Source organism: Neltuma alba, unplaced genomic scaffold, assembly GCF_004799145.2.
Source record: "Neltuma alba isolate B1F8T4 unplaced genomic scaffold, ASM479914v2 tig00002386_pilon, whole genome shotgun sequence".
Lineage (NCBI taxonomy): Eukaryota > Viridiplantae > Streptophyta > Magnoliopsida > Fabales > Fabaceae > Neltuma > Neltuma alba.
In genome coordinates, this window is record NW_021632843.1 from 20,894 (window position 1) to 45,794 (window position 24,901).

Genomic DNA, 24,901 nt, shown 5'->3' on the forward strand with positions numbered 1-24,901 from the left:
CATTGCGTGAATATAATAGTCGGAGTCAATCGGTGACGAGTTTTTTAATTCAAGCAACGCGTTGTACTTTCCTTTTTGCTTCCTGGGCAAGAATATTGGATTCAATGTGCTGTCAGCACCGAAGTTTTACTGACAACAGAAAATGATGATCATTTACATTTCAGGGTGTTGCGCGTAAAACCTGGAAGACATTATTGGGCCCTCCTAGCTGCCGTATTCTTGCGAGAATTTCACTGCTCAGGATAATGCTCATCAAGCAAACTCCGTAGCCGTCGAAAATTGAGGCTGTCCCGTCCTGTGTTGCTTTACTGATACCGTTGCAAATTTTGAGGTATGTTTTCATTCGTGGATGAAGAGTCAATTCAGTTTCTCATGAATGTTCTTTTGCGGGCTGTTTTATCAACATCATTCCATCTAGTATCTGTGAAGGCGGTAATATGATAGCATTTTGTGTAACGATGGCATTATGACACTGTATTCTGTACTTTCCCGCCATGAGAATCTAGCACTGTGGAATAATCCGCCTCTAAACTTCGATGTTTCAGATGGACCGGCGGTGGCCCTGGAAGAAAAAATCATCTGATAAGGCAGTGCTTGAGAAAGCTGCTGCTGCATTGGACTCTGTTAGTGCTCCTTCCCAGGGCAATCAGGTGACTTTTATTAGCATTTCCTCAAAAGAAAAAACAGAGTCGATGGCCTGCGTCGAGAAAATTTTCATATAGAATTATTCGTATTAACGTATTAATGTTACTAGTTTTTAACATCTCTTGCATTTTGTCTCACTAATTTGTTACAGCAAGATATTTTAAATGTTCAAATTTTCCTTCCGCGAGTCTCCTGTTTGTTTGCCCGCATTCGGCTTTTATGAATCTTATTTTTCTTTATAACATCTTCAACCATATTTCTCTCCTAAATATTTGAATGAACATTTGGAGTGCTATAGCTTGATGTTTGTTTTAGCTTCCTCGCATAAACTATGCGTGTGGTCTTTTCTCTCTTTAGCACCTGTAAATTTACATGACTTGCGGCTCTTTCGTTAGAAGTTTTGATTACTTGAATGCTTTTCTGGTTTCCTCGGCTTAACAATGCTAATTGCGTGTATTTTTCTTCTTTTCTCACGTGTTCCTGTCTTGTTCAAGCAGGATAATTACAAAAAGCCAAACTATGTTCAAATTTCTGTGGAGTCATATACACATCTGACTGGTTTGGAGGATCAAGTGAAGACGTATGAGGAAAAAGTTCAGACTCTGGAGGATGAGATCAAGGAGCTGGATGAAAAGCTGTCAGCAGCAAATTCAGAGATGACAACCAAGGAAAACCTTGTAAAACAACATGCAAAAGTAGCTGAAGAAGCTGTCTCTGGTATGCTTTTTTAATGATGGAACTACGTACTACCTGGAAGATTTTCAAACTTCAATTTTGCGTCAATTCTGAGGGCTTGTTATTGTTCTTGAATTTAGAGTTTAATGATATCCTACTGGCGCAGGATGGGAAAAGGCTGAAGCAGAAGCTTTGTCATTGAAGAATCATTTAGAATCTGTTACTCTTGCAAAACTCACTGCAGAGGATCGTGCGTCGCATCTAGATGGTGCTCTTAAAGAGTGCATGCGACAGATAAGAAACCTGAAGGAAGAACATGAAGAGAAAATACAAGAAGTTGCTCTCTCTAAAACCAAGCAGTTGGACAAGATTAAGGGGGACCTTGAGGCAAAGATTGATAACTTAGAACAGGAACTCCTAAGGTCAGCTGCTGAAAATGGGGCGCTTTCAAAGTCCTTGCAGGAGCGCTCCAACATGCTGATAAATATAAGTGAAGAAAAGGCTCAAGCTGAGGCTGAGATTGAGCTTCTGAAGAGCAACATAGAATCATGCGAAAGAGAAATCAATTCGCTTAAATATGAACTTCATCTTGTTTCCAAAGAGCTTGAAATTCGCAATGAAGAAAAGAACATGAGCATGAGATCTGCAGAAGCTGCTAACAAGCAGCATACGGAGGGGGTCAAAAAAATTGCAAAATTAGAGGCAGAATGCCAGAGATTACGTGGTCTGGTGCGGAAAAAGTTGCCCGGTCCTGCAGCACTTGCACAGATGAAGCTAGAAGTTGAGAGTCTTGGCCGAGATTATGGAGAAAATCGACTAAGGAAGTCTCCTGCCAAGCCTGCCAGTCCTCACATGTCTCCTCTGCCTGACTTCTCCTTAGAGAATGCACAGAAATTCCAGAAAGAGAATGAATTTCTTGCGGAGCGTTTATTGGTAATGGAAGAAGAAACTAAGATGCTCAAGGAAGCTTTGGCTAAACGTAACAGTGAATTGCAGGCCTCAAGAAGCATGTGCGCAAAAACCTTACGGAAGCTTCAAAGCTTGGAAGCTCAACATCAAACATGTAACCAGCAAAACGGATCTCCAAAATCCATAACCCCGATTACCCATGAAAGTATATATAGTCACAGTGCAAGCTATGCACCAAGTATAACCTCCATATCTGAAGATGGAAACGATGATGCGTTAAGCTGTCCCGAGTCTTGGGCTACAGCATTAATCTCTGAGCTCTCCCAATTTCGAAAGGAAAAGAAGACTGAGAAATCAAGCAAACCTGAATCCACTAATACGTTGGAATTAATGGATGATTTCCTGGAGGTGGAAAAGTTGGCTCATCTATCAAACAAGTCAAATGGAGATACCTCTGCCTCAGTTTCTTCGAACAAGACATCTGAAGTTGTGACCAATGATGTATCACATATCAATAATGGCAGGGATGATTCTTCTGATAAACAGATTGTTTCAAATTCATTGTCAAATCCGGAGACTTCTGCTCCAGAGTTATCAGTACCTCATTCTGGATCTGATGATGGGTTTTCATTTACAGAGCTTCAATCAAGAATATTATCAGTATTCAAGTCCATGCCTAAGGATGCTGATAAAGGAAGGGTCCTGGAGGATATTAAACATATTTTGGAGGATGCACGAGACACTTATGTCCAGCACCCTTCAGGTTGCATTTCTCAGGCTGTTCCGCAGCTCCAGCCTTCTGATTCTCCATGTGATAGGCATGTTAATCCTGAAGATGCTGGCCTAAGTGTTGAAGAGGATTCCACTTCATCCCAGCAAGCAACAGAATGTGTGCAGATAACTTCAAATATAGAAGCTGCAATTTCTCAGATTCATGACTTTGTATTGTTCTTAGGCAGAGAAGCTATGGCAGTTCGTGACACATCGTGTAATGTAGATGGCATGAGCCAAAAGATTGAGGAATTCTCTGTCACTTTCAATAAAGTTCTATGCAGTGAAGCAAGTTTGTCGCAATTTGTTCTTGACTTGTCTTGTGTTTTAGCCAAAGTGAGTGAGTTCAGATTTAATGTCCTTGGCTACAAGTGTACAGAAGCTGAAACTAACAGTCCTGATTGCATTGACAAGATTGCCTTGCCAGAAAATAAGTTACCTCGAGATGGTTCACCGGGAGAGAGATCTCAAAATGATTGTTCTCATATTCTAAATCCTCGTTCTGATCCTGAGGTTCCTGATGATGGAAATCTTGTCTCAGCCTATGAACCAAGTGCTACATTCAAAAAATTCTCAGTGGAGGAGTTTGAAGAATTGAAGTTACAGAAAGAGAAGGCAGCAATGGATCTGTCAAGATGCACTGAAAGTCTTGAAATGACGAAGTCTCAATTACTGGAAACTGAGCAACTTCTGGCGGAAGCTAAATCACAATTGGCTTCTACGGAAAAATCAAATAGCTTGGCTGAGACACAGCTGAAGTGTATGGCAGAGTCATACAGGTCACTTGAAACACGTGCCCATGAGTTAGAAACTGAGATAATTCATTTGCGAGCTAAGACTGAAACTCTGGAGAATGAACTTCAAGATGAAAAGCGCGGTCATGAAGATGCTTTGGCCAAGTGTAAGGAGCTAGAAGAGCAATTACCAAGGTTGGAAGCCCGTCCATTATGATATTGGTTATCATTATTCTGAGTTATTTTGTGTTCTAACTGCAGGAATATGTGCCCGGTGTTGATGGCAGTTTTAGTTGGTGTTGGGCTTCATATCTTTAATTTGATTGACAGGGTTAATTGTGCACACCTTTTTCCTTGTATCATAACCTGTAACAATTGTCATTACTAATGTTTTGTCTTCTTTTTCTGTCAGGAATGAGAGTTCAGCAGCTGATAGTGACCAAAAGAGCAAGCAGGTAACATTGTAGTTCCCTTGTGAAAATGGATTGCGATGTTGGATGTAGCATCTAATATAGCCATATATGAAAGAAAATATGAAAACGGGTGACATTTAATATCCAGTGATAGTTAAAAATACGATAATATGCATTTCATTCTCAATCCAGGTGTCCTGAATGAATGTTAGACGAGTCGAAAAATCTGATTGAAATCTTTTGTTCACTGCAGGAGAGGGATTTGGCGGCTGCTGCTGAAAAGCTAGCTGAGTGTCAGGAAACCATTTATCTTCTTGGCAAGCAGTTGAAAGCTTTGCATCCTCAAACAGAGCAAAATGGATCTCCATACAATGAAAGAAATGCAAAGGTCGAAGGCTTCCCGGAGTATGAACCTACAACTAGCAGCCCAAATTTGCAAGAATTAGGTCAGGTCGAGTTGGAGAATGCTACTTCTGCATATTTGCAGAAGTTGGGCGGGGGATCGCCTCTGCACTTCTCCAGCACCGTCTACAATCCATCGGACAATGAAGCAAGCCGTCCAGATAGATCGCCGGTGAGGCCTCGAAAACATAGGCCAACGATGTCAACCTCCTCATCTGCCTCCTCCACTCCTACACCAGAGAAGCACGCACGAGGCTTTAGTAGATTCTTTTCATCGAAGGGAAGGAACGGTCACTAAGCATGCAGCTCGCAGGCTGTGATAATTCAGATTTAAGACCATAAGGTGACCACAGATTCACAATTGATAAGTCTCGTCGGCCCTTTTCGAGGACTTTTGGATTGTTTGTGTATTAGGGAAAGAACGTCGTTCATGTCAGGCGATTCTTGTATCTAGTGATTGTATATGTTAACCATATGCTGTTTTCTCTTCGTTTCCGCTGGTATTTTTATTGTCTGTAAATTGATTGACATTGGCGAGTGACGACATAGTCTCAAGTATGTATCAAAGGCAATGTTGTTAGAACAGAATCGGGCGTTGATGTGCTGATCAGATTCACTAAACCGTGGTTGTACCAGTTTTAATTGCAATAATGTAATTCGAAAAATATGTATAGAAATAAAAATATTTTAGACAATATGTATTCATATTTTTATCAAACATGTCAGATTTATGAGATATGAACGGTTCAGATCTGATGAGCTTACGGTGCCCGAAACTGGTTCCCAGATTTATAAGGAAAAATCCAATTAAATCCAACCAAAATATTTAAACTCAAATCGAGGTGTATACTTTTAATAAATTTCTAATCAGAATATGAGACCTATTAGGGATTACAGAATGTTAACTGTTAAGTGATCATAATGCCTTTCTTTAGATAAAAATAAAAATTGATTATTTTATCTCTCTGAAGGGATTCACCATCTCTTATTATTAATATTTAGACAAAAAAATGTAAATAATTTTCAATGTTTGAAATTTTGTATGTATAACTAAAACCTTCAAAATATTTTCATAAAACATTTCAAATTATAATATAAGTAGTCTTTAAATAAATATTTTTTTTCTTTTTTAAGTTTTAAATATTTATTTTAAGATTTTAAAATATTTTAATTATAATAAATATTTAGTATTAAGTTGTAATAATTTATGTTTTCAGTTGGATCCAACATTACTTAAATAAATAAAATTAACTGAAATTATAAAAACTGAAAATAAAAAATATTTATTTAAATTTTACTTATATTTGTAATTTAACATGTTTTATTAAAATATTTTTAATAGTGTAAGTTGTAATTTCAAACGTTGTAAAATCAATTATATATTTTTTGGTCTAGAAAAATTTCTAAGAGATGAGGGTCACTTGAGAGAGGTCCAATAATTAATTTTCCTTTTGAATTAAATAAGGACATTCTGATTATTTAACAATATTCAGAAATTTCTAATTAAGTCTCATGGTCTAATTAAAAATTTGTTAAAAGTGTAAGTTTAAATCCAAATTTAGGTATTTTGGCCGAATTTGATTGGTATTCTCCTAATTTATAATAACGTTAACATTATAATAAATAATAAAACCATCTATTGCCTATTACAGGTCACCCGAATTAAGTATGTAACCTTAATTTGTCTAATCATCAAACCGATTGCACTTTGAATTGAATGGCAATAATTAGAATAAAGCATGGTGCGACCTGCGGTTGCAATTCGCGACCATATTTCAAAAGAAAAAAGAAAAAAGGATCAGATGAAATTAATATATATAAAAGATACGTCACGATTGTATGATTTCCAACATCAACGCAACAATTAGCTAGGCTATTTGCACATCTTATGGTGGCCTATACACACACACATATAATCTTCAAATGCATATGCATGTTAGTTTTCTGTATCTATAATCATAGTTTGACTACTTTTGTCCCATTCATTAAAAGCACTAAAGCAGATCGGGAAGGTTTAAGCCAAAACTTATGAGTACAGTTTTGGTACACTCTAAACTCATCATATCTGGATTGTTCATATTTTATTTGGATGGTTTGAATTTGATTTTTTTATTTATTCAAAATGATTATTTTAATGTATATAATTTAAAATAGAAATAATCTCTTAACTATCATTTTTTCAAAAAATAATTTTTATTTAAAAATAAATAATTAAAAAATTTAAATTAACCGTTCAAATAAGATATAAATGGTTCAAATATGATAAGTTTAATATGCTTATCAAGTTGATGAGTGCTGAAATTGGTTTCGGTCAAGACTAGCACTCCTTGGAAATCAAGCATTGTTGTATAATTAATTAAGGCTAGCGTCAAATATTTATTTGACCCTTGGACAGTAATTGTAAGCCATTCAAAGGATTGGCCGCGCTCACTTGGTTCAGTGTATTAAACCTAAACGGTGTAATTTGTTTGGCTAGCCTCGGATTTTGTGATGCCAATGTTGTCGTCTTCTCCTGATTACCTCCTAAACCTAATTCTTAAAAGACGTTACCGAGTAGTGAGTAGTCCCGAATCCATAGTGTGTTTGGCAGGATCTTGCTTATTTCTTTCATTCTTTTGTTTGTTAGAATAGGTTTTAGTAGAGTTTTTTCTGTTTGTATGGTTGAACTTTCTCTTATCTTTCTCTTAGGTCTTATTTACAACTCTTTCATTTTTCACATGCCACTTCTGGTCTTAATTATAAGACCTAATTTTAGTCTACAAACTAGGTTTTACAGTTAAGACCGGAGGTAGTATTATCATTTTGATCTTTTTTCAAAATTTTTAAAAAAAACCAACAAGGATTGGGTTTAACAGAAGGGGCTAATCCCTCACAATGTAGCAAACCATCAACCAATGTTTGAATTTCCACTAGGAGAGGTACACACATTTAGTATTCAATAGTACCTCAAATAGAATTGTCTCCAACAACGTACCTATACTTTAGGAATTTTTTTTTTTTAAATGAACATTACTGAGTAGTCACTTTTTATGGTGAGAAGTCAAATAACGCAGAAGTACACGAAACCTATAATGTCATGTTCACTGGATCATATATTCATATATAGGGTCACGGACACGGTCAGCACAATTTTTCTTAAAAAAAATCAATATTCAACATCACACACACATATAATTAGCTAGATGCCGGAACTACAACTACTCGTTCTTTCCTCTTGTTTTTTTTTTCCCCTGTGGGTCTCAAGTCGGCGGGCCATCTCATAAGCCAGTACAATTTTGTTGGAGTCGAACTGATCGTAGCTACCGAGTGGAATAATACAGGTGACTTTTCACACAAACCCACCATTCAGGGAGACCCAGAAAACAAAAGCGAGCTTCAATGTCAGGTATTATTGAGTGGTTCTCCGTTGAATTTTTTCCAAGGATAGGAGCCGAAGTATGATAAGAAGTCAAAACTTAAAACTACGCACTAACATGGCAGTGGTCTTCAAATCTTAACCATCTGCCCTGCATGCAGTGTGAGGGTGACACGCAAGTGAGAAAAATATAACAACAGTGAACCCTATACTTATTTCGCCTACATTCAGTAACACTACAGAATTACAGAGACATAGAAGAATTGTGCAGAATCTTGAAAATACAAAGCAACAAACTGCGAAAGGAAAAAGAAAAGAAATTGAAGACGTCGCTGCCAAGTTGAATTTCGCTGCTCCTGTCCAGACATTCCGTTTTCATGTTCCCGTTGGGAGTGATTTCATCACAGATCTAACAACGATAACGGTGAAACATGCAGTGCCCCAAAAAGACAACCTCGGCATTGAATATTCGAAAACAAACAAAACCCTCGAAAGTTGAAACAACTGATTTCTCAAAAGTTGATTCAGTTGTTTGTGTGATGCAATATCGTATATGACAGAACGACTTTAATTTAATAATTTATTTCCCAGAAAACAAAGGACTACTATTAGTTCTCCATAGGGTGCATTGGCATTACACTAGCCAGCTTCTGCCTCCACCACTGCATGAAAATTGGTAAGCTAATTTCTAGATCTACAGACAGTCTAATCCCATAACAAAATTTCATGGGGTTAATCTGTTGAGGTGAGAGTTGCTACTTTAAAAGAACAACCTCTTACAATATAAAACAAAAGAAGCAGAGAAAATAAAGTGAGAGAGCAGTGAGGCAGCTCCATGTATAGCCCGTGTCTCCTTAGTTTGATGTACATTTTCATCTAAGAGTGGAGGTGAGGGACTCAAAGGCGTCTTCCTCACAAGGGATTGTGAGTCCCCTGTCGTGATCAAACCCGAACTCTTCTTCGGCTTGAAGGAGAAGGCTTTGGAACTCAGGGCGGCTTAGAAATGAAATTGGGACAACGTATCTACTTCTGTTTTCTCCCACATATATAACAAAGTGACCCTTGGGCACGTCCATAGGCAAGCCTTCTTCAACATACCCTCGTTTCCTCCCCAAGCTCGAGCATCTCTTTAGAATTTGCTTCAGAACTGCGGTCTGAGGGAGTCTGCTGGGCTTCTTCAGAGCCATTATGGATTCAGAATGCTGATCTGATGTGTCTGGTGAATCTGGAGAGAGCTCCGTAAAATTGCAGAGATGGTGGGAGAGAACGAGAGGATCTGTAGGTTTTTATGGTGAGATTCAGAGGAGGGAAGGAAAGAGAAGAACAGAGTTACCAGTTATGTGAAGCTGGGGTGCCGCAAAGGACAAGTATGGGGTTTTCCAAGACAATGTCGAGATGGGTGTTTTGGGGTTTAGCGTGAGCTGAAGGACATGATGTTGCCCTTCTAGAGGACAGCCCGGTCCCTTCTTTAGTCTTCAAATGATATTTTTGTCAAAGGGTACGGCACTAAAATGTAACATCCCTGCAATTTCCAATGTTGCCTTTTACCGGTTCTCTCCCAAGGCATTTTTACGCAGTAAAGATGAAACCAAATGTTGAAACTTGAAACCGTCCCCAACCCTTTTCCTCACAAAGCATTGCAATTGTAATATTCAGCTTCAGCCCCATCACCTTTAACTAATATACTATATGTAAAAAGGACGTTGTCCTTGCCCCCTTCTTTTTAATGGCACCAGTCCGCATCGTTCCGAGTACCGAAATTACAGAATTGCCCCTGGGGCGGAGTTTTCTATTTTCCTGTTTCGGCTGAGGTTCCTTCCCCCGGGTCGTACGGGGACGGTGACTTCTCATGGCCCTGGTTCCAATTGCTATTGGCGATGACAGAACGTCCGAATTTGATGGTTTCAACTTGATACAGACCTGGAGGTCAAAAAAAAAAAAAAAAAACTCGACGCAAACCTTCGCAACTACATAAATAAATCCTTATTAGTCCTGTCATTTTAAGCCCAAAAAGAAGAAAATTCGAGAAACCTAATCCCCATGGCCAATCAAGTTGCACGAGATCGAGAGTGGTGGTCATATGACAAATTCACATGCATTCATGTCTTGCAAACAGCAGCGGTCTACGTTATAGTACTGTCCTTCCGTCCCCTTCTTTTCTAGCTAGCTTCCTCTGAGACATGGGAGGCCTACATATGTGACTGCTCCGTTGCAGTAATAACCTACCTCTGTGCACATTTATAGTCTTAAAGCAATTAACATGGTCATCTATCTTTTAAACTTTTGCCACAATTGAATTGTTTGCAGAGAGCGGCCTGTGATCGCCGCATTGCCATATTGTTACTTCACACAGATCGCATTGATTGCGATGTTCCCCTTTATGTATGTGACTTCATTTCTCTCGCCCAGGACCAAGAGGGGCTAGCGACGCAAATTGAAATGCAGTTAAAGCCACAACCAGAAGTAGAATTAGAATATGCAACCATTCAGAAGGGTATGGGCTTTAAATCCAAAAGAACGTCTGCCGTTATTGTTAAGAGAAGATATTTGATGGACAAATATATGAATATATTATGAGGGTTTTAGTAAATAGGGGAAGAGAAACATGAAAATTGAGACCAGTTGAGAATGGAAGCGCCACATGCTCATTTTGTTGCCTCTGTATAGACACGGGGGATGGATTGTAGAGTGGAGGATAACGTGGTCCTGTACGTCCCCTTTCATAATCACACACGCCACTAGCCAGCAATGCAGCTACAGAAACACAAGTTCGCTGTCACAATTAATTGGTTCTGACCATTAAATGATGACAACCAAACCATTATCAACTGATGACCCAAATGTCTACTGAGAAGGAAAGACCTACGTACAAACGCACTTTGCCATCCCATTCCCCATGTTCCAAGGCCAACAAAGTGCCACCGACTAATACGACACCGTACTCTTACCGCTCCTTCGCCTTCGCCTTTATTATTTGAATTGAACTGAACATAATAGGATCTATTTTGTACTGGAGAAAAAATCCCCATGCAAACGCATTACTTGACGAATGCCTTGTGAGTGTCTCAAGTAAATACGTCAGGATTCGTCTATGGCTGACCAGCATTAATTGCATGTTTTATGTCATCCTATTCCTATGCCGGCTGCATCACATGTATACCTTTCACTCCAAAAATACATATATAGTGTCCAGAGTGGCTGTGAAAATGGTGTGGATCAATTCACGCCGCTCCTCTTTCTAGCTTCTTCTTCTGTCATTTTTAATAATGAGTGGTTGTTTTATCAATAGGGAAAAGAAAATGCTGACTGGATGTGTGGAAGTTTCTTGCCATGCATCTTATGCTGTTTAATTTTATGTTATGAAAATTTGTATGAATGTGCATACAACCCCGTGGCTAAACAATCGGGGATAACAGTGTATATGTATGAGATAAGAAATACACGTAGCTACACGATAATGCTATATATATATATATATTAATAACGCGGTGATGGATGGGTGCGCCCTTCTAATCTGATATTGTTATGACAATGCTACATCTCAACCTCATTAGCCTCACCCTACCCATCTTGCCATCTCCTTTTTCGCAAAGAAGCAAAGGAGAACCGGGAAAAACTTGTTTGACAATAAATGATGAGTGAACGCGTAAAAAAAAAAACAAAAAAAAAAAACAAAGTGGTGGACCATCCTGTATGCGGAAGAGGCTCCCAGTCTCTCTCTCTCTCTCTCTCTGTTTTTTCTTTTTTTCAAAGAATAAAAGCAGACTCATAAATTCAAAACGAGAATTACAAAGAAGTACTGCTTACAACTTGCAAGCTTCTTTTACATTTATCCGCCTCCCTTAGTCAAGATGAAGGATGGTTAAGATGCAGCTATGATGAGGCATACTTAGGAGGCTCAAGTCTTCAAAAGAAGCTAACCATTTTCTGGGAACGTGATCGACAAACAAAAATGCCCCTTTTCCTGGAAAAAAAGAAGAAGAAAAGAAATGGTGATGGCCTGTCACGGGAAGAAAATCCAACGACCATATATTGCCAATCTAGTAACACAATAATTAAAGGGTAGAAGGGAAGAAGAAGCGTTTGGTGCAGTAGATGGAGGCTGGAGCAGGCATGCATGTTACTTTTGCACTCTTAAGGCTGAATAGACAGCGACCGCTGACTGTCAGCACTCAGCACCATCAATTTTTCTCTGTTGGCCTTGTGTTCTACCAGAGGCCACGCTTTCCCTAATAAATATGGACAACAGATCAGGCCACCCAATGATATTACTCCCCTAAGCAACTGTTCTACATGTGGGCGTTGTGTGCTCCGTTTTGCTTTGTAAAGAATGACGGTGAAGAACTCGAATTGTGATGTCTATAAAGAATATGCCTGCGTGTTATTAATGAATTTAACTTGCCCGGTGATCAACTTCTGTAAAATAAAACCATGTATATATAGCTAGTAAAGTGCTGTACTATCAGCGACGAAGGGGAAGCCCATTACAGCTCAACTGAAAACCACGTGCCATCTTATGGACGTACCTCTCTGCCCCAGCATCCGGCATCCACACACAATTAAATACTTCCTACTTCCTAATCGTAAGACTTTGTTTATAGTCGACAAATGAGATATTATAAATAGGACCGGAGATAATATCAAACAAGCTTGTTTACAAACTTAGGCACTGAACCCTACAGGGGAAACACGACTTTACCCGGAAGGTCCGACTTATTGGGATGTATGTGGATATATTAGTTGTAACTTCAAGTTCAATGTGACCTTTCAACGATAATACAACAGATTATGGTCACCGTAAGAGTTCTTCGGCCCTAAGAAAGGGGTCCCTATCAAAGATGCGTGATCTTGAAAAAGAGCCGAGGCAGAAGCGGGTATAGGCAAGGAAGATTGCAGCATCTTCATGAACAAAAATGCCGATCTAGCTTACTTCATGCAAAGCGAAATAACAGTATGAACAGTGTAAAAAGGAGAGTACCTGCTTTGGATTTTGTACAGATTCTTCGCGAAGGCTTGAACTACAACTCCTCTTCAAGATGCGGGTAAGTGCAAGTCTTCTCTTGTTCATCAATATTCATGGGATTGTCGTACACATCACGGATGGCCCCCCGCGAATCCGAACTTCACTGATAGCTCTAAAAAACTGCTATAATTATTCCAAAGAAAGTTGTTGCTTCGTACTCCTCCGGTTCTAAATGTAAGACCCTTATATACACTTGTATAAATGTCTTATATTTAGGACCGGAAGAGTATTATTTTGAAGTCATTATTCAGTTAATAAAAATTACCGTTAATCATGTTGAAGTCGAATATATTTAATATGCATCATGAATTACACAGGGATCTAGATCTGAAACATCTATTTAATAAGGTACATATTTCAAAATAAGTATAAAACAACATGAAAATGTGATGTAAATCCCAAATACGAAAACTATGAAATACTACCTCTGGTCCTAATTATAAGACCCAGTTGACTTATTTGAGGAGATTAAGGAAGTAAGTTAAGTTAGTTATTTGTAATAAATAAGTGTTGTCATTCCTAAAATATCCTTGCTAATTAAGTATATTGGCTAGAACTATCATTATTAGAAGGATTATCTTGAAAAAAATGCATAAATAGGAGAGACAAAATGGATTGGGGTCTTATAATTAGGACCAAACAAAAAGTCAAACGGGGTCTTATAATAAGGACCGGAGGTAGTATGTAATTTTATTTGTACTTTTATGGTCACCTCTTTATCTATAGAATAAGATCAAATTCTTCTCTGTTGATTTATGAAGCCGGAGCAACAAAAAAAGGGCGGAACAAATTGAGTCCATGATTTTGGAATTTTAAAATATATATATATACACATAGAGAGAGAGAGAGAGAGAGAGAGAGAGTAAATTGAGTCCAGTAAGATCGGTCATTGGTGCCCAATAAGCCCAGACTTTAGGGAGCGTTGTCTGACTTACGTGATGTAATGGGCCAGCTAAGACGCAAACCCAAGAATTCCAAGAGGGAGGGTGAGTTTAAAAGCAAGAAACTTTTTGTACAAATTATGGTATAATTTTTAGACATTTTTATATATTTTTTAAAAAAGATTGTTTTGAAAGTTTATTTTGTACGTTAGAAAAATGGCCCTTACAATCGCAGTCATCTTATTGAAAGTTACTCCTGCTCAATCACTGGAGGTAAAGAACACAGCATTCTAATAACGTTGGACATGAAAGGATATGCTGATGCAGTTCGATTAAAATTAAAGCGTTGTGTTTATGATGAGAAATGCGTGTAGATTAAAACATGATGGGTCATCCGTACGAGTGCCTTGAAAGGCTGTATAGCACTAAATCAGGAAAGGAATATCGAGACACCACATCCATCTATTTTGAGTTTTTTTCCCCCCCGGGTGAGAATTCTGTATGAGACCATAGCCGAAGCTGTAACTGGTTCCGTGAGAGATCTTCTAAAACTGATTGTCTTGGATATTCTCAAATGCTTGGAGTGATTTCCCTGAGCAATTTGCTACGTGCCAGACAATAAAAGTTACCACCTTGGGAAAAAAAAAGAGAGAAGAAAAGAAAATTAGTGCAATAGGCAGATTTTCAAGTTTGCATTCCGACTTTTACATGGCTGACCTGAACATAGTGCTGATTTCGTCATCACACACGCACATATATATATATATATATATACATATATTTGTTGGCATTAAGATATGTGCGAAGGGCGTCGGCGAACATCACATCCTCCCGTGAATGAGTCCGGGGGATTAGATGGCTGATGGGACGTAACTTCGAGTTGGAGAGAAAAAGGCCGTGACAGTTGACCATCGACGGACATCTGAAGAGCCTCTCGAATAATGCCTGCACAATTGGAATTTAATTCTATTTTTGCAAATGATCGTTATAATCTGATTTTTCGCAAAAAAAAAAATCTTTTTGTATAATTGTGCCTGATATCAATCAATTATATATATGTGTGTTAATTTAATATAGCATTAATTATTTTTTTTACTCTTAAGTTTGGCTGGGAAAATTTCTGAAGAAGGAAAAACAGACAAAAAAACAAATTAAACATATTAAAAAAGTTAAAAGAAATATCAACATACTAACAACACTAGGGGTGTGTTTGGGTGACACCTCAAACCATGGTTTGGAGATTAAGTCACCCAAACACCCACCCAAAAACCAAAACCATGGTTTTGGGTCAAAACCATAGTTTTGGAAAAAGCAAAATTTTTTTGCTTTTGAAGAAAAGAGGGAGAGTATGAGAGCCTATAGGATATGTATCTTGTTTTTTTTTATAAACATATTTAATATTATATTTTATAAATATATATACATATTAATTATTTATTAATTATATTATCTTATGTATTATTAATTATGTTGGTAAAAAATATATTATTAACAATTTTATTCCTTCAAATTAAAATATATCATAAAATCTATTTTTTTGTAATTATCATATTAACTTATGTCTTTTTTTTTAGTAATTTGTATATATAAAAAGTGCTTCTGATAACAACTATCCAAACACTCTTATTTCTCAGAATCACTTTTTTACAAAATATATTCTTCACAGAATCTATTCTCCCCAAAATCTATTTTTCAGAATCACTTTTCTAAACCACAGTTTGATTTCATCCAAACACACCCTAGTTCCCAATCTATTACATGAGAAAAAAAATCTCAGAATACGATTATTTAAAAAAAACAGAGAGAGAGAGAGCGCTCAGTGGCGATTGGATTTGGAGCGCTCCTTTGTTGATGGGTTTGATAGCGCCTCTCTCTCTCTCTCTCTCTCTCTCTCTCCCCCCCCCCCTCCCCCTCTATCCTCGCCACCAAATGCCGTTCGATAAATGGAGCGTATCTGCGCTGTTTCAGATTGATACAGACACTGATGATTATTCGGGACTCATCGGATGAAATGTCGCTGTAATTGTTTGTCCCGTGAATGTTGGAAATATAATATAACGAAATTATGTATTCAAAATTTCACTCGCTAAGAGGGGAGCTTCCCTTGACTCGCTGCGCAAGAGGCCGATCGCGAAGAACCCTCAGAGTCAAACGTACGCGTGTGAAAACAAACGGTGTATTTGCAACCAACCTATTCGTAGCAAAACCTGTGAAAAACGAGAGCAATATGTAAATTAATTAGATGTAATAGTAACGGAGAAATTAGGACGCGGTATTCGATTATGAAACTAATTGCCTTGGGCATTGGGTTTTTTCGGAGCTTCTCAAGTCCCGTGCGAGCCAACCAATTAAGGGACGCACCCCCGGCCAACTTCCAATCCATCCATCCAATGACAAAAACAATCATCATGGAATATTCCTTCCCCACCCTGTTCTTTTATAGAATGGCACGACCTCGTTTTAGCTAATTTATATATTGCTTCTGAATTACGTACTGCTCTATTTATGTTTGCAAGGCCCACACACAATTCTGTTATTTAATAATTGTGGAGGCTGCAAGTGAGCACCTTTACTCAAATGAAATCTCACTATCGGAAAATTCCGAGAAGAACAGAGGAGAGTGGCAGATTAAAAATGATTCTCAGAATTCAGGACTTTTTCATTAAAAAGAAATACTTGGAGTCGGACGCATTCTCATTGGAACTAAATAAGAAATACTGAGTCGAGAGGAGAGGGAGGGATGGGAAGTGAGGCGAGCTGTGAACAGGATTTGCGGGCAACAACAAATAAGAAAAGGAGGTCATGTGACGATAGAGCATATGGTTTAATTGAGGAGGGCTGGTCATTTGAAAGGGCCTACGCTGCACCTGATCAGATGAATCTAGAATCTAAGGAGACGTCGAGTGATATAATTACCGACAAAATGGAGGCCATGTGCACAATGAATGAAGTGACTGGGGGAAGAGAGGGAGGGGTTGACGTCATGTGTGGGGTCGGGGGGATGGATGATTGATGCCGGCGCTCAGAGGGAGGGGGAGTGGCATTGTATAAGAGAGAGAGAGGGAATGGTAATGAGTTTGAAACAATCTTGGCATTCCCTCCCTGGGCACTTGGCAGTGGCGAGCACACTTTACCCTCAAATGAATTGCAGGTTCAAACGTATCTGCGTGTTCTGTGGCAGCAGCCCTGGCAAGAACCCCAGCTACCAGCGAGCTGCTCTTCAGCTCGCTCACCAACTGGTATTCCTTACTCGTCATCAACTCTCATTCTTCCTCCCATCCCATACAGCCCCTGCCTCTGCATTTAAAATTCCATTGAACTTGCGTTGTGTTGTCGCAGTGGCAGAGAGCGACACTATTGGGTAATTTCTTTGCTTTTTCCTTTAAATATGCAGGTGGAAAGGAGCGTGGACTTGGTGTATGGAGGAGGCAGCATTGGGCTGATGGGTTTGGTGTCACAGGCCGTCCGTGACGGAGGTCGCCACGTATTAGGGTACCTCTCATTTTCCCCCTGCCTCCCCCAATTCTTTATGAACTCAGCTCACTGTTGTTAATTATCGCACCCGCACGCTTTGTTCTCTTGTTTGCAGAGTCATTCCCAGGACACTTACGCCAAGAGAGGTGGGTTTTGTGTGTGTGTGTATTTGCAGTCATAATAACATGAATGTAATGGTTAATATAAAGCAGAGTAGGAGTAGGAATTGAGAAATGAGATTGGTTTTTGGGGAATGAATACAGATAACGGGAGAAACGGTGGGGGAGGTGCGAGCTGTATCGGGAATGCACCAACGCAAAGCCGAGATGGCTCGACAAGCCGACGCATTCATCGCCTTGCCAGGTTCTTTCCCTCTTGCCAGAAGCAAAATTAAAATAAAACACCACTCCCCATACTTTCCCATTTTGATTCATCCCCCAATAATTGACCCACTGCTCGTCACTTTCTCTTCCTTGCATCATCGCATGTCACTTTTTTTTCCCTTGTCATTCCTCGGAATCTCGATCGCTTTCTGATAAATGACTCATTGTTTGGGAAATCATATGTGCAGGTGGGTATGGCACCCTGGAAGAACTATTGGAAATCATCACCTGGGCTCAACTGGGAATTCACGACAAACCAGTAAGATTGGAAGAAAAACGCAACACCTATTTATCTATCTATTGTTAATTCCAAATAGGAATGCGAGGGGTTTATGATGATTAGGAGAGATGTGAGTTGTCAAAGAAATAATGATGACGTGGTAAATAAAAGAAGGAGAATGATTAACCAAAAAGAAAATGAAAACAATGGGTGCAGGTGGGCTTGTTGAACGTAGACGGCTACTACAACTCGTTGCTGTCATTCGTTGACAAAGCCGTGGAAGAAGGCTTCGTCGCACCCGCTGCCCGTCACATTATTGTGTCTGCCCAAACTGCCCACGACCTAATGTCCAAGCTCGAGGTACTCATCACACCGCTTAGATCATATCACAATAACTCTCCTAAAACACACACTGCTGCTTTCTACAATTAATATACTGGGATAAGATGTTTTTATGGATGTGATCACGTTTCAATGATACATGCATATCTCTCTACACGTGGCTCCCATGACACATCATGGATACTACGCAGTCAGCAATGATCTGAGCACTTCATTCCTTTACTTTGGGCAGGAATACACTCCCCAGCACCACGGGGTGGCCCCTAGGCTTGGCTGGGAGACGGAGCAACACTTGGTTTACACTGCAAAGTCAGACATCTCGCGTTGACCAAACACACAAACATGCAGCATCCTAGACGTCAACTCCACGCAGTAGTCCCCACAGTTCTTCTTCTGTTGATTAGCTGTGGATTCCTTGCCGCTTTTAAGATACAAGATTAAATGTGTGTGTGTGTGTGTGTAATGTCCTCTGTTCTCTTTTTTCCTGCTGTGATTTGGGACCGATGAAGCAGAATCAGAAGGGGATGATTCACTGTGCGCTGGAATCTGCCACATGAATAAAATCAATCAATAGTGGAGGAATTTTTCATGATATGGTGCATGACTGTTATAATAAATGAAGTTGAATAAGGCTCTTAATTAAAAAAGAGTGGTGGAAATGGGTAACGATTATGACATTTCGAAATTAAAAAGGAACCGCCCCTTCGGGGACATCTGATGAAATTAAAAAGGAACCAAAGAGTACGCAGGGGATGAATACATCGGAGGACATTATGCAGCGCACCTACTGCCATCGAGTCACAAACACATAGGGGGAAAGGGATCGTAGAAATGAATAATGCGAAGAGTCTGAGTTTGACAGCAATTGGTTTTTTTGGGGGGGGGGGTTGTTTGTAATTAAGTGATTTCATGAAAGATGGTGGTGAATGGTGATGCGCAGGGGAATAAAAATTGAAGGCAATAAACTGCAGAAGGACACCTGTCCTTAACCGTACAGAGTATGGGGATGGAAGACTGGGGAAGAAAGGGAGATGGGGAGGAGCCTACCGATGAACCAGGAGGCATTGATGTCTTCCAGATGAAAAGGGCCTGCGGACATTGGACCGGCGAGTGCCCACGTGGGTTTGGCCTTTTCCTATCGCAACTCTCCCTCCGTCGTTATCTCCTCTACTCTTTTATCTACCAGTGACGAGTCGGCTGGTGAGATCAACATTTCTTTTATTTTAATATAGATGAGAAATCGAAGGTTTGACCCTAATTATAATCCCAAACCGTCAGTATTTATTTCTTGATTTCTGAGAACAAAAGCTACTGAAAGCTCGTCTCCAAATCTCCAGATCGCTACTAATCAACGTGATGCCTTCTCTTTTTCCCGGATTCCGATCAGCACTCTCTGCATATCAAATTCATCAGCTCTACATGTGCCATATAGTGCCCTCTCTCAATTCTGACTCTTCGCTCGTACTTAGATGAGTCGATTAGCCTCCCCTTTTATACTGCTCAACTACAGCATGATGCCCTCAAACTCATTAAACTTCTCACTCCCATTTTATTATTCGTGAGCTTAATGTCCCTCCAAAAACCATTTTCTGCTCAGGCAAAGAGAGCTCCCAACCATCTTTGTATACAGATCTGAGAACGCAATGCAATTCCTTATCATAACATAATCATTTCAAAAAAAAAAAAACAATTAATATATATTTTCAACACAGCTGCTCAAAGATGGTGAGCTGACAACGACAAATCAAATTTTCCCGTGCGTGGCAATGTATCCCGAACTAGCAAACACCACATCATACACTACAATACATACAATCAAGCATATTGGTGCACCATTACTTCGCCCCCTTCTAATTAGCTACAAAATGAATAAAGCTACAGCGAAATATGGTTGACAATTGACACTCGCACTCAAACATCCAGTTTACCTTCGGTTGCACGGAACTCAGGTTGCGGCCAGGAGAAGCTATAACTTTCAGGAAAAGGATTGAACTGCGGAGGATGTGGAGACTAAACTAGAGAAGAGGCCCACTGCAAGGGCAGTGTTATAGGTGCTTGGTTCGGCTTGCATGGAATTGTTCCTCGAGTCAATAAAAGTCTCATTTAAGAAGGGTCCACCAACAAGCGCACCAGTGGCTACATTGGGATTAGGAGCAGATGATTCGAGCCATTTGAAACCGTCTTTGCAACTAGGCTTTTCATCAGCAGGAATCGAAGCTCCCCTGTGATGCACGAATTTGGGGAATTTATCCCCATATCCCACGAGATAACTCATACGCATAGGATTATTGCCCAGGACATAATTAGCCTGCACAAGTAGCAAGAAGTTTTCAATTTGGAGAGGGATCACGTGTTACAGAATAGTTGAAGTTCCGTGAAAATGATAATGGAAGGTTACCTGAGATTTGGCAAAGTCCCGGAGATCTTCTGGGCTGAAAGAACCCGAATCACAACTTAATTTGTGAGTCTTCGAAGTAAGCATATAATCACTGTAAAGAGTAGCTAAGAATGCTGAAGCAACAGGTTGTTGCAGAGAGTTCCATTGGCTGACCCATATGAGACCATCTGTATCATAGATGAAGAAAACTAATTACTGAAGACACAACGGTAAAATTATCAGCACGATAATGAAATTTGATATTAATCATTGACAACATGCCTATCGGAGAATGGAATGTTAAGAATGGAATGTAGTGCAAAGACAAAAACATTTTTAACATGACTATGCAGAAATAGCTTTTATTGGAGAGCATTACTATCAGTTCTGCTTTTTGTGGCAGTCGGAGAATCTGGCAGAAGGCCGCACATTACAGCCTCAGCCGTTTTCCTGTAACTTTGGAGACCAGAGCCATATGAGTCGGAAATATCATTGGCCCTAAAGAAGCTTAATCTGGATAACAAAACCTGCTCCCAGAAAAGACTAGTATTAAAGATTAAAAAAAAAAATCCAAAGAAAAACCAATTCTTCATTACTGCTGAAAGCAAAGCATCATCTAAGGTGAAGGAAACAGTGCTCGCAATTAAGCTAAACCCTGTTATGAACACAATTTTAATTTCAAGCCACTAGTTTCCCCTAGCCTTCTTTATGTCCCATCTGGGAATGTGATCCGTGGGTTCTAATCAGCATCCAAAGCCCATTTTCAACTGACGCATTCATGTAATTTATGATGATCTCTGGCTAAAAGATACGCATTAAAACAGGGCAAAGATTGGAATTCACCAACAATAAAGGAGAAATCTACCTGGGTTCCGGCAAGCTTGTTGTCCCAACTAAACCAGGTTGGAGTCCCCCATTGAGCATAGTCTTCTCCCTTTTGGCCGGTCACATACTGAAGATATGAATGATCATTTGTAGCATGATAGAGCCAGCTAGCTGCCCACAAGAGTTCATCACCATATCCTGTTGAATTATAATACGTCTGGACTTCAGGAATGCTCTTACTATATAATTCCCTGTTCTTTTCCGCAAAATTAAACAACTCTTTTGCATGCTTGAGGAGCGTGCTTGAATATGTAGAATCAGTTTTCTTAAAGACCAAAGATGCTGAGGCCATGGCTGCTGCAGTTTCAGCTGCTACATCTGTTCCAGGACTAGATGTGTTGACCTGTATAAGTGGTCGTGCCTCAGTCATGTCTTCAGGCCTATCCCAGCATGCATGATCTGCCTCAGGATCACCCACCTGCCAAACAATAAATTTTAAGAAATGAAATAGATCAGATTAGGTCATCATGAATCCAGCTTGCTAAAGGAGTGGGCTGCTGAGAAAGTTCTAACACCAAAAGAGAAAGGCTGAAAGCAGCTGGCACATGAAGGCAAAGAATAATTCATATTTATATGAACACTATCCCTTGATCAGTCCTGTACAATAATCACCACAATGCAGTGAAGTCTGAAAAGCATGAATAAGAATAATAGAAAGATAAAGGAACAGTATTAAAATTTAAAAAAAAAAAAGACAATATAAAAACAATCATTTTCTAATCTCACAGCATGCCATGGCATTAATACCACAAACACAAAATTAGAGAATGCATCTGTCTAAGACTATCCGAGAGTCATGGAGCATTTGAAATTTATGCCCACACAATAGCTAACTTGCACATAATGCTGGCATCAAATGGAAGTTGAAAGCTCTGACAACCCACCCAAGAAAAAAAAATTGAGTTAAAGCTACAGTACCTGAACGTAAAGCACATTCTCAGAAGGATGAGCCTTGATGAGATAGTCAGTGATCCACTTGAGTGATTCCTTAGCAGGTTGCAACTGCGAAACTTTATCCATATTATTTCCATATTCCAAGATGGCCCAAGATAACACGGTGGCAGTAAATGCCATTGGAAAACCAAACTTCATGTGATCCCCAGCATCGTACATCCCTTTTGATAAATCCAACTTTGCTTGACTTCCATCTTTAAGAGCAGAGTCCCCTCTCCAGGATATTTTGTTGTCAGCCAACTTACCAGCTGCATTGAGGAATTATGGACTTAACTAGTACATAAAGTAGGGATAAAAAAATTATGAAATCTAAGCAATAGCATAGCAGACCATGATTGAAGTAATCAAGGAAATTCGAAAGACCAACAAATCTATGGAATTTTTATTGAAAGAAACATATACGATCTCTTAAAGAGATTAGTGTTGTGACCTACAAATCAAAGGGGCAGAATACCACTATTTTAATAAATAAAAATAAAGATGAAAATTAAGAAACGCCAGGCAAAAGAATACAGATGTTGAGACTTGGTTTGTTGGCTCAATTAGTATGCTTCAGAACAAACACGAATACTTGGAACAAAAACGAAATAAGAAGCCCATATAATTTCAGATCCCAACTATGTCATACGCACAACGAGGCAGTCAGGAACCGAGAAAATGAAACTCCCTCCTGGGAAGGTGGAACATAATGAAGAAAAGGGATAGAAACTAATCAATCACATAGAAAAGTAACAGATAAAAAGGAAAACGAAAAATGATCTATACAAATGAGTGATGCATTCTTTGATGGGGGAAAAAAGGGAGAAACGTTACATTTTTGTATATCGAAGAACTGCATTGAGAGTTTGAGAGCGGAGGCATAATCTTCGTCGTGGGCGCTCTTATGGTGGTGACCAAATTTCTTTACTAACGCATATGCAACGGCGCCGACGACGATAGCGAGAACGACAAACGCCACAAACCAGCCACAACAAGATCCCCCGGACCTCGACTTTTCAGCCATTTCAGAAAATGCGCTTTGATTACCGCGTCAGCCCCCGGATCTATGCCAAACTCAACACATTGTTAAAAAACAAGGGCGACTTCCAAAGTGCCCGTGAAGCGCAACGTGGGAGAGAAATTGATAGATGCCTGACAGCGAGAAAGAAGAGAGATCTAGCTTTGGACGACAGCTACGTTTGGAATGCAGTTATTATACAGGCTTGAACATTGACTTGAGATGCATGGAATTAAAATTGGAAAACCTTAAGCAAGGAAGCAAGCGCCAGCAACAGAATAGTGGAAAAGATGGATCTAAACTAACCAGGGGTACATATGACCCGACCCGAACGCAAGGTGGGGGAGAGTGGAAACTGAAAATGGCGGGCTCCGAGGATCACCGACGAGAAGTTATACTCGAGGCATCCCTTCTTTAGGTATCAGGTGAATGACGCAAATGACCCTGCTCATTTGGTAAAGAATGAGACCGGGAAGGTGAGGAAGGAATGGGGGGTGACATGTGTAAAAGACACAAGTCAAGAGATGAGCCGTTTCCGTTTGTCGGTGGGCTGGTGATGATCGGGACCAGAAACTTGAGTGACATGGACCCTTCAACATAACGAACGCTAAGATTATAATTTAATAATGTTTAAGATAAAAAAAAAATTATTCTCGAAAAGGTTAATTTGTAACTCCTCTGTCAATATGTTTATTAAATTATAATCAGATCATTATTTCTCTCAATTTAAAAAATTCAAGGATCGAAATGCAAATATTTCGGAATAAAATATCACGCATGTTTGTAAGATACAAATGCAATTTTCCTTGAAAATGCAGCTTATTGACAATTTGACATTTATCACATAGCAAATTAAAATCTTGTTATGAATTCATTTAAGTGGTGAATTCCCATAAATAATACTACATCCAATTTTAATTATAAAAGTTAATCAAGACTATTTAGTGATAGGATAAATGTCAAAGATAGCGGAGATGTTACGCAAACACCCAAATCTAGGCCCATGAGTCTTCCTTGTAAAGCGGGAGAAACTTTTAGTTTCAAACCTAGTTTAGCAAACGGCTGTCATCATTCTATTTACGAGGGACGTGACCTTGCACTTCCCAACCAGATGGAAACAATCATGTGCTGGAGAAACATAGAAACCAACCCTCTCAGGCTCTCACCCCTCCACCCAACCCTCTTTCTCTCTCCTCCTCTGGGGAACCTCCACACGTCTGCATGCCTTTATACGTGGATATGCACATATACATATATTTAAGTCTGGAATATAATGATCCTATTCTTGTATTACCCCTTCATCATGATGCCTGTGGGAGAGTCCATGTGGCGTTCTCACGTGAAATTTACCTCTGTTGTTTGATTAGCAAGTCCACTCCCACCCCATTGCTATGAGAAAAACACATGTAAACAGTTGGCAGATTGCTGAGAACTTAGAATATGGCAATCTGGTAGTGGTAA

At 39.4% G+C, this 24,901-nt stretch overlaps 4 protein-coding genes across 4 annotated transcripts; 2 read left to right on the top strand and 2 right to left on the bottom strand.

Moving 5' to 3' along the window:
* Nucleotides 1-545: 545 nt before the first annotated feature.
* Nucleotides 546-5,196, top strand: LOC114724932 (filament-like plant protein 4). Its single transcript, XM_028911402.1, has 5 exons — nt 546-650; nt 1,143-1,362; nt 1,487-3,929; nt 4,147-4,189; nt 4,401-5,196. Exons 1-5 carry the CDS (start codon nt 546-548, stop codon nt 4,845-4,847), a joined length of 3,258 nt encoding a protein of 1,085 aa, XP_028767235.1. The 3' UTR covers nt 4,848-5,196.
* A 3,219-nt stretch (nt 5,197-8,415) lies between these two features.
* Nucleotides 8,416-9,255, bottom strand: LOC114724967 (auxin-responsive protein SAUR50-like). The gene has a single exon (XM_028911435.1). The coding sequence runs from the start codon at nt 9,089-9,091 to the stop codon at nt 8,777-8,779; it is 315 nt and encodes a 104-aa protein (XP_028767268.1). The 5' UTR covers nt 9,092-9,255; the 3' UTR covers nt 8,416-8,776.
* Nucleotides 9,256-16,889: 7,634 nt separating this feature from the next.
* LOC114724940 (cytokinin riboside 5'-monophosphate phosphoribohydrolase LOG3-like) lies at nt 16,890-18,868 on the top strand. The gene is made up of 7 exons (XM_028911410.1): nt 16,890-17,047; nt 17,203-17,300; nt 17,398-17,428; nt 17,546-17,645; nt 17,854-17,924; nt 18,102-18,245; nt 18,460-18,868. The coding sequence occupies exons 1-7, from the start codon at nt 16,949-16,951 to the stop codon at nt 18,553-18,555; spliced, it is 639 nt and encodes a 212-aa protein (XP_028767243.1). The 5' UTR covers nt 16,890-16,948; the 3' UTR covers nt 18,556-18,868.
* A 1,035-nt stretch (nt 18,869-19,903) lies between these two features.
* LOC114724960 (endoglucanase 2) lies at nt 19,904-23,840 on the bottom strand. Its single transcript, XM_028911429.1, has 6 exons — nt 23,257-23,840; nt 22,408-22,691; nt 21,470-21,907; nt 20,984-21,131; nt 20,626-20,792; nt 19,904-20,535 (listed from the first exon to the last, which is right to left on the bottom strand). Exons 1-6 carry the CDS (start codon nt 23,444-23,446, stop codon nt 20,203-20,205), a joined length of 1,560 nt encoding a protein of 519 aa, XP_028767262.1. The 5' UTR covers nt 23,447-23,840; the 3' UTR covers nt 19,904-20,202.
* Nucleotides 23,841-24,901: the final 1,061 nt, after the last annotated feature.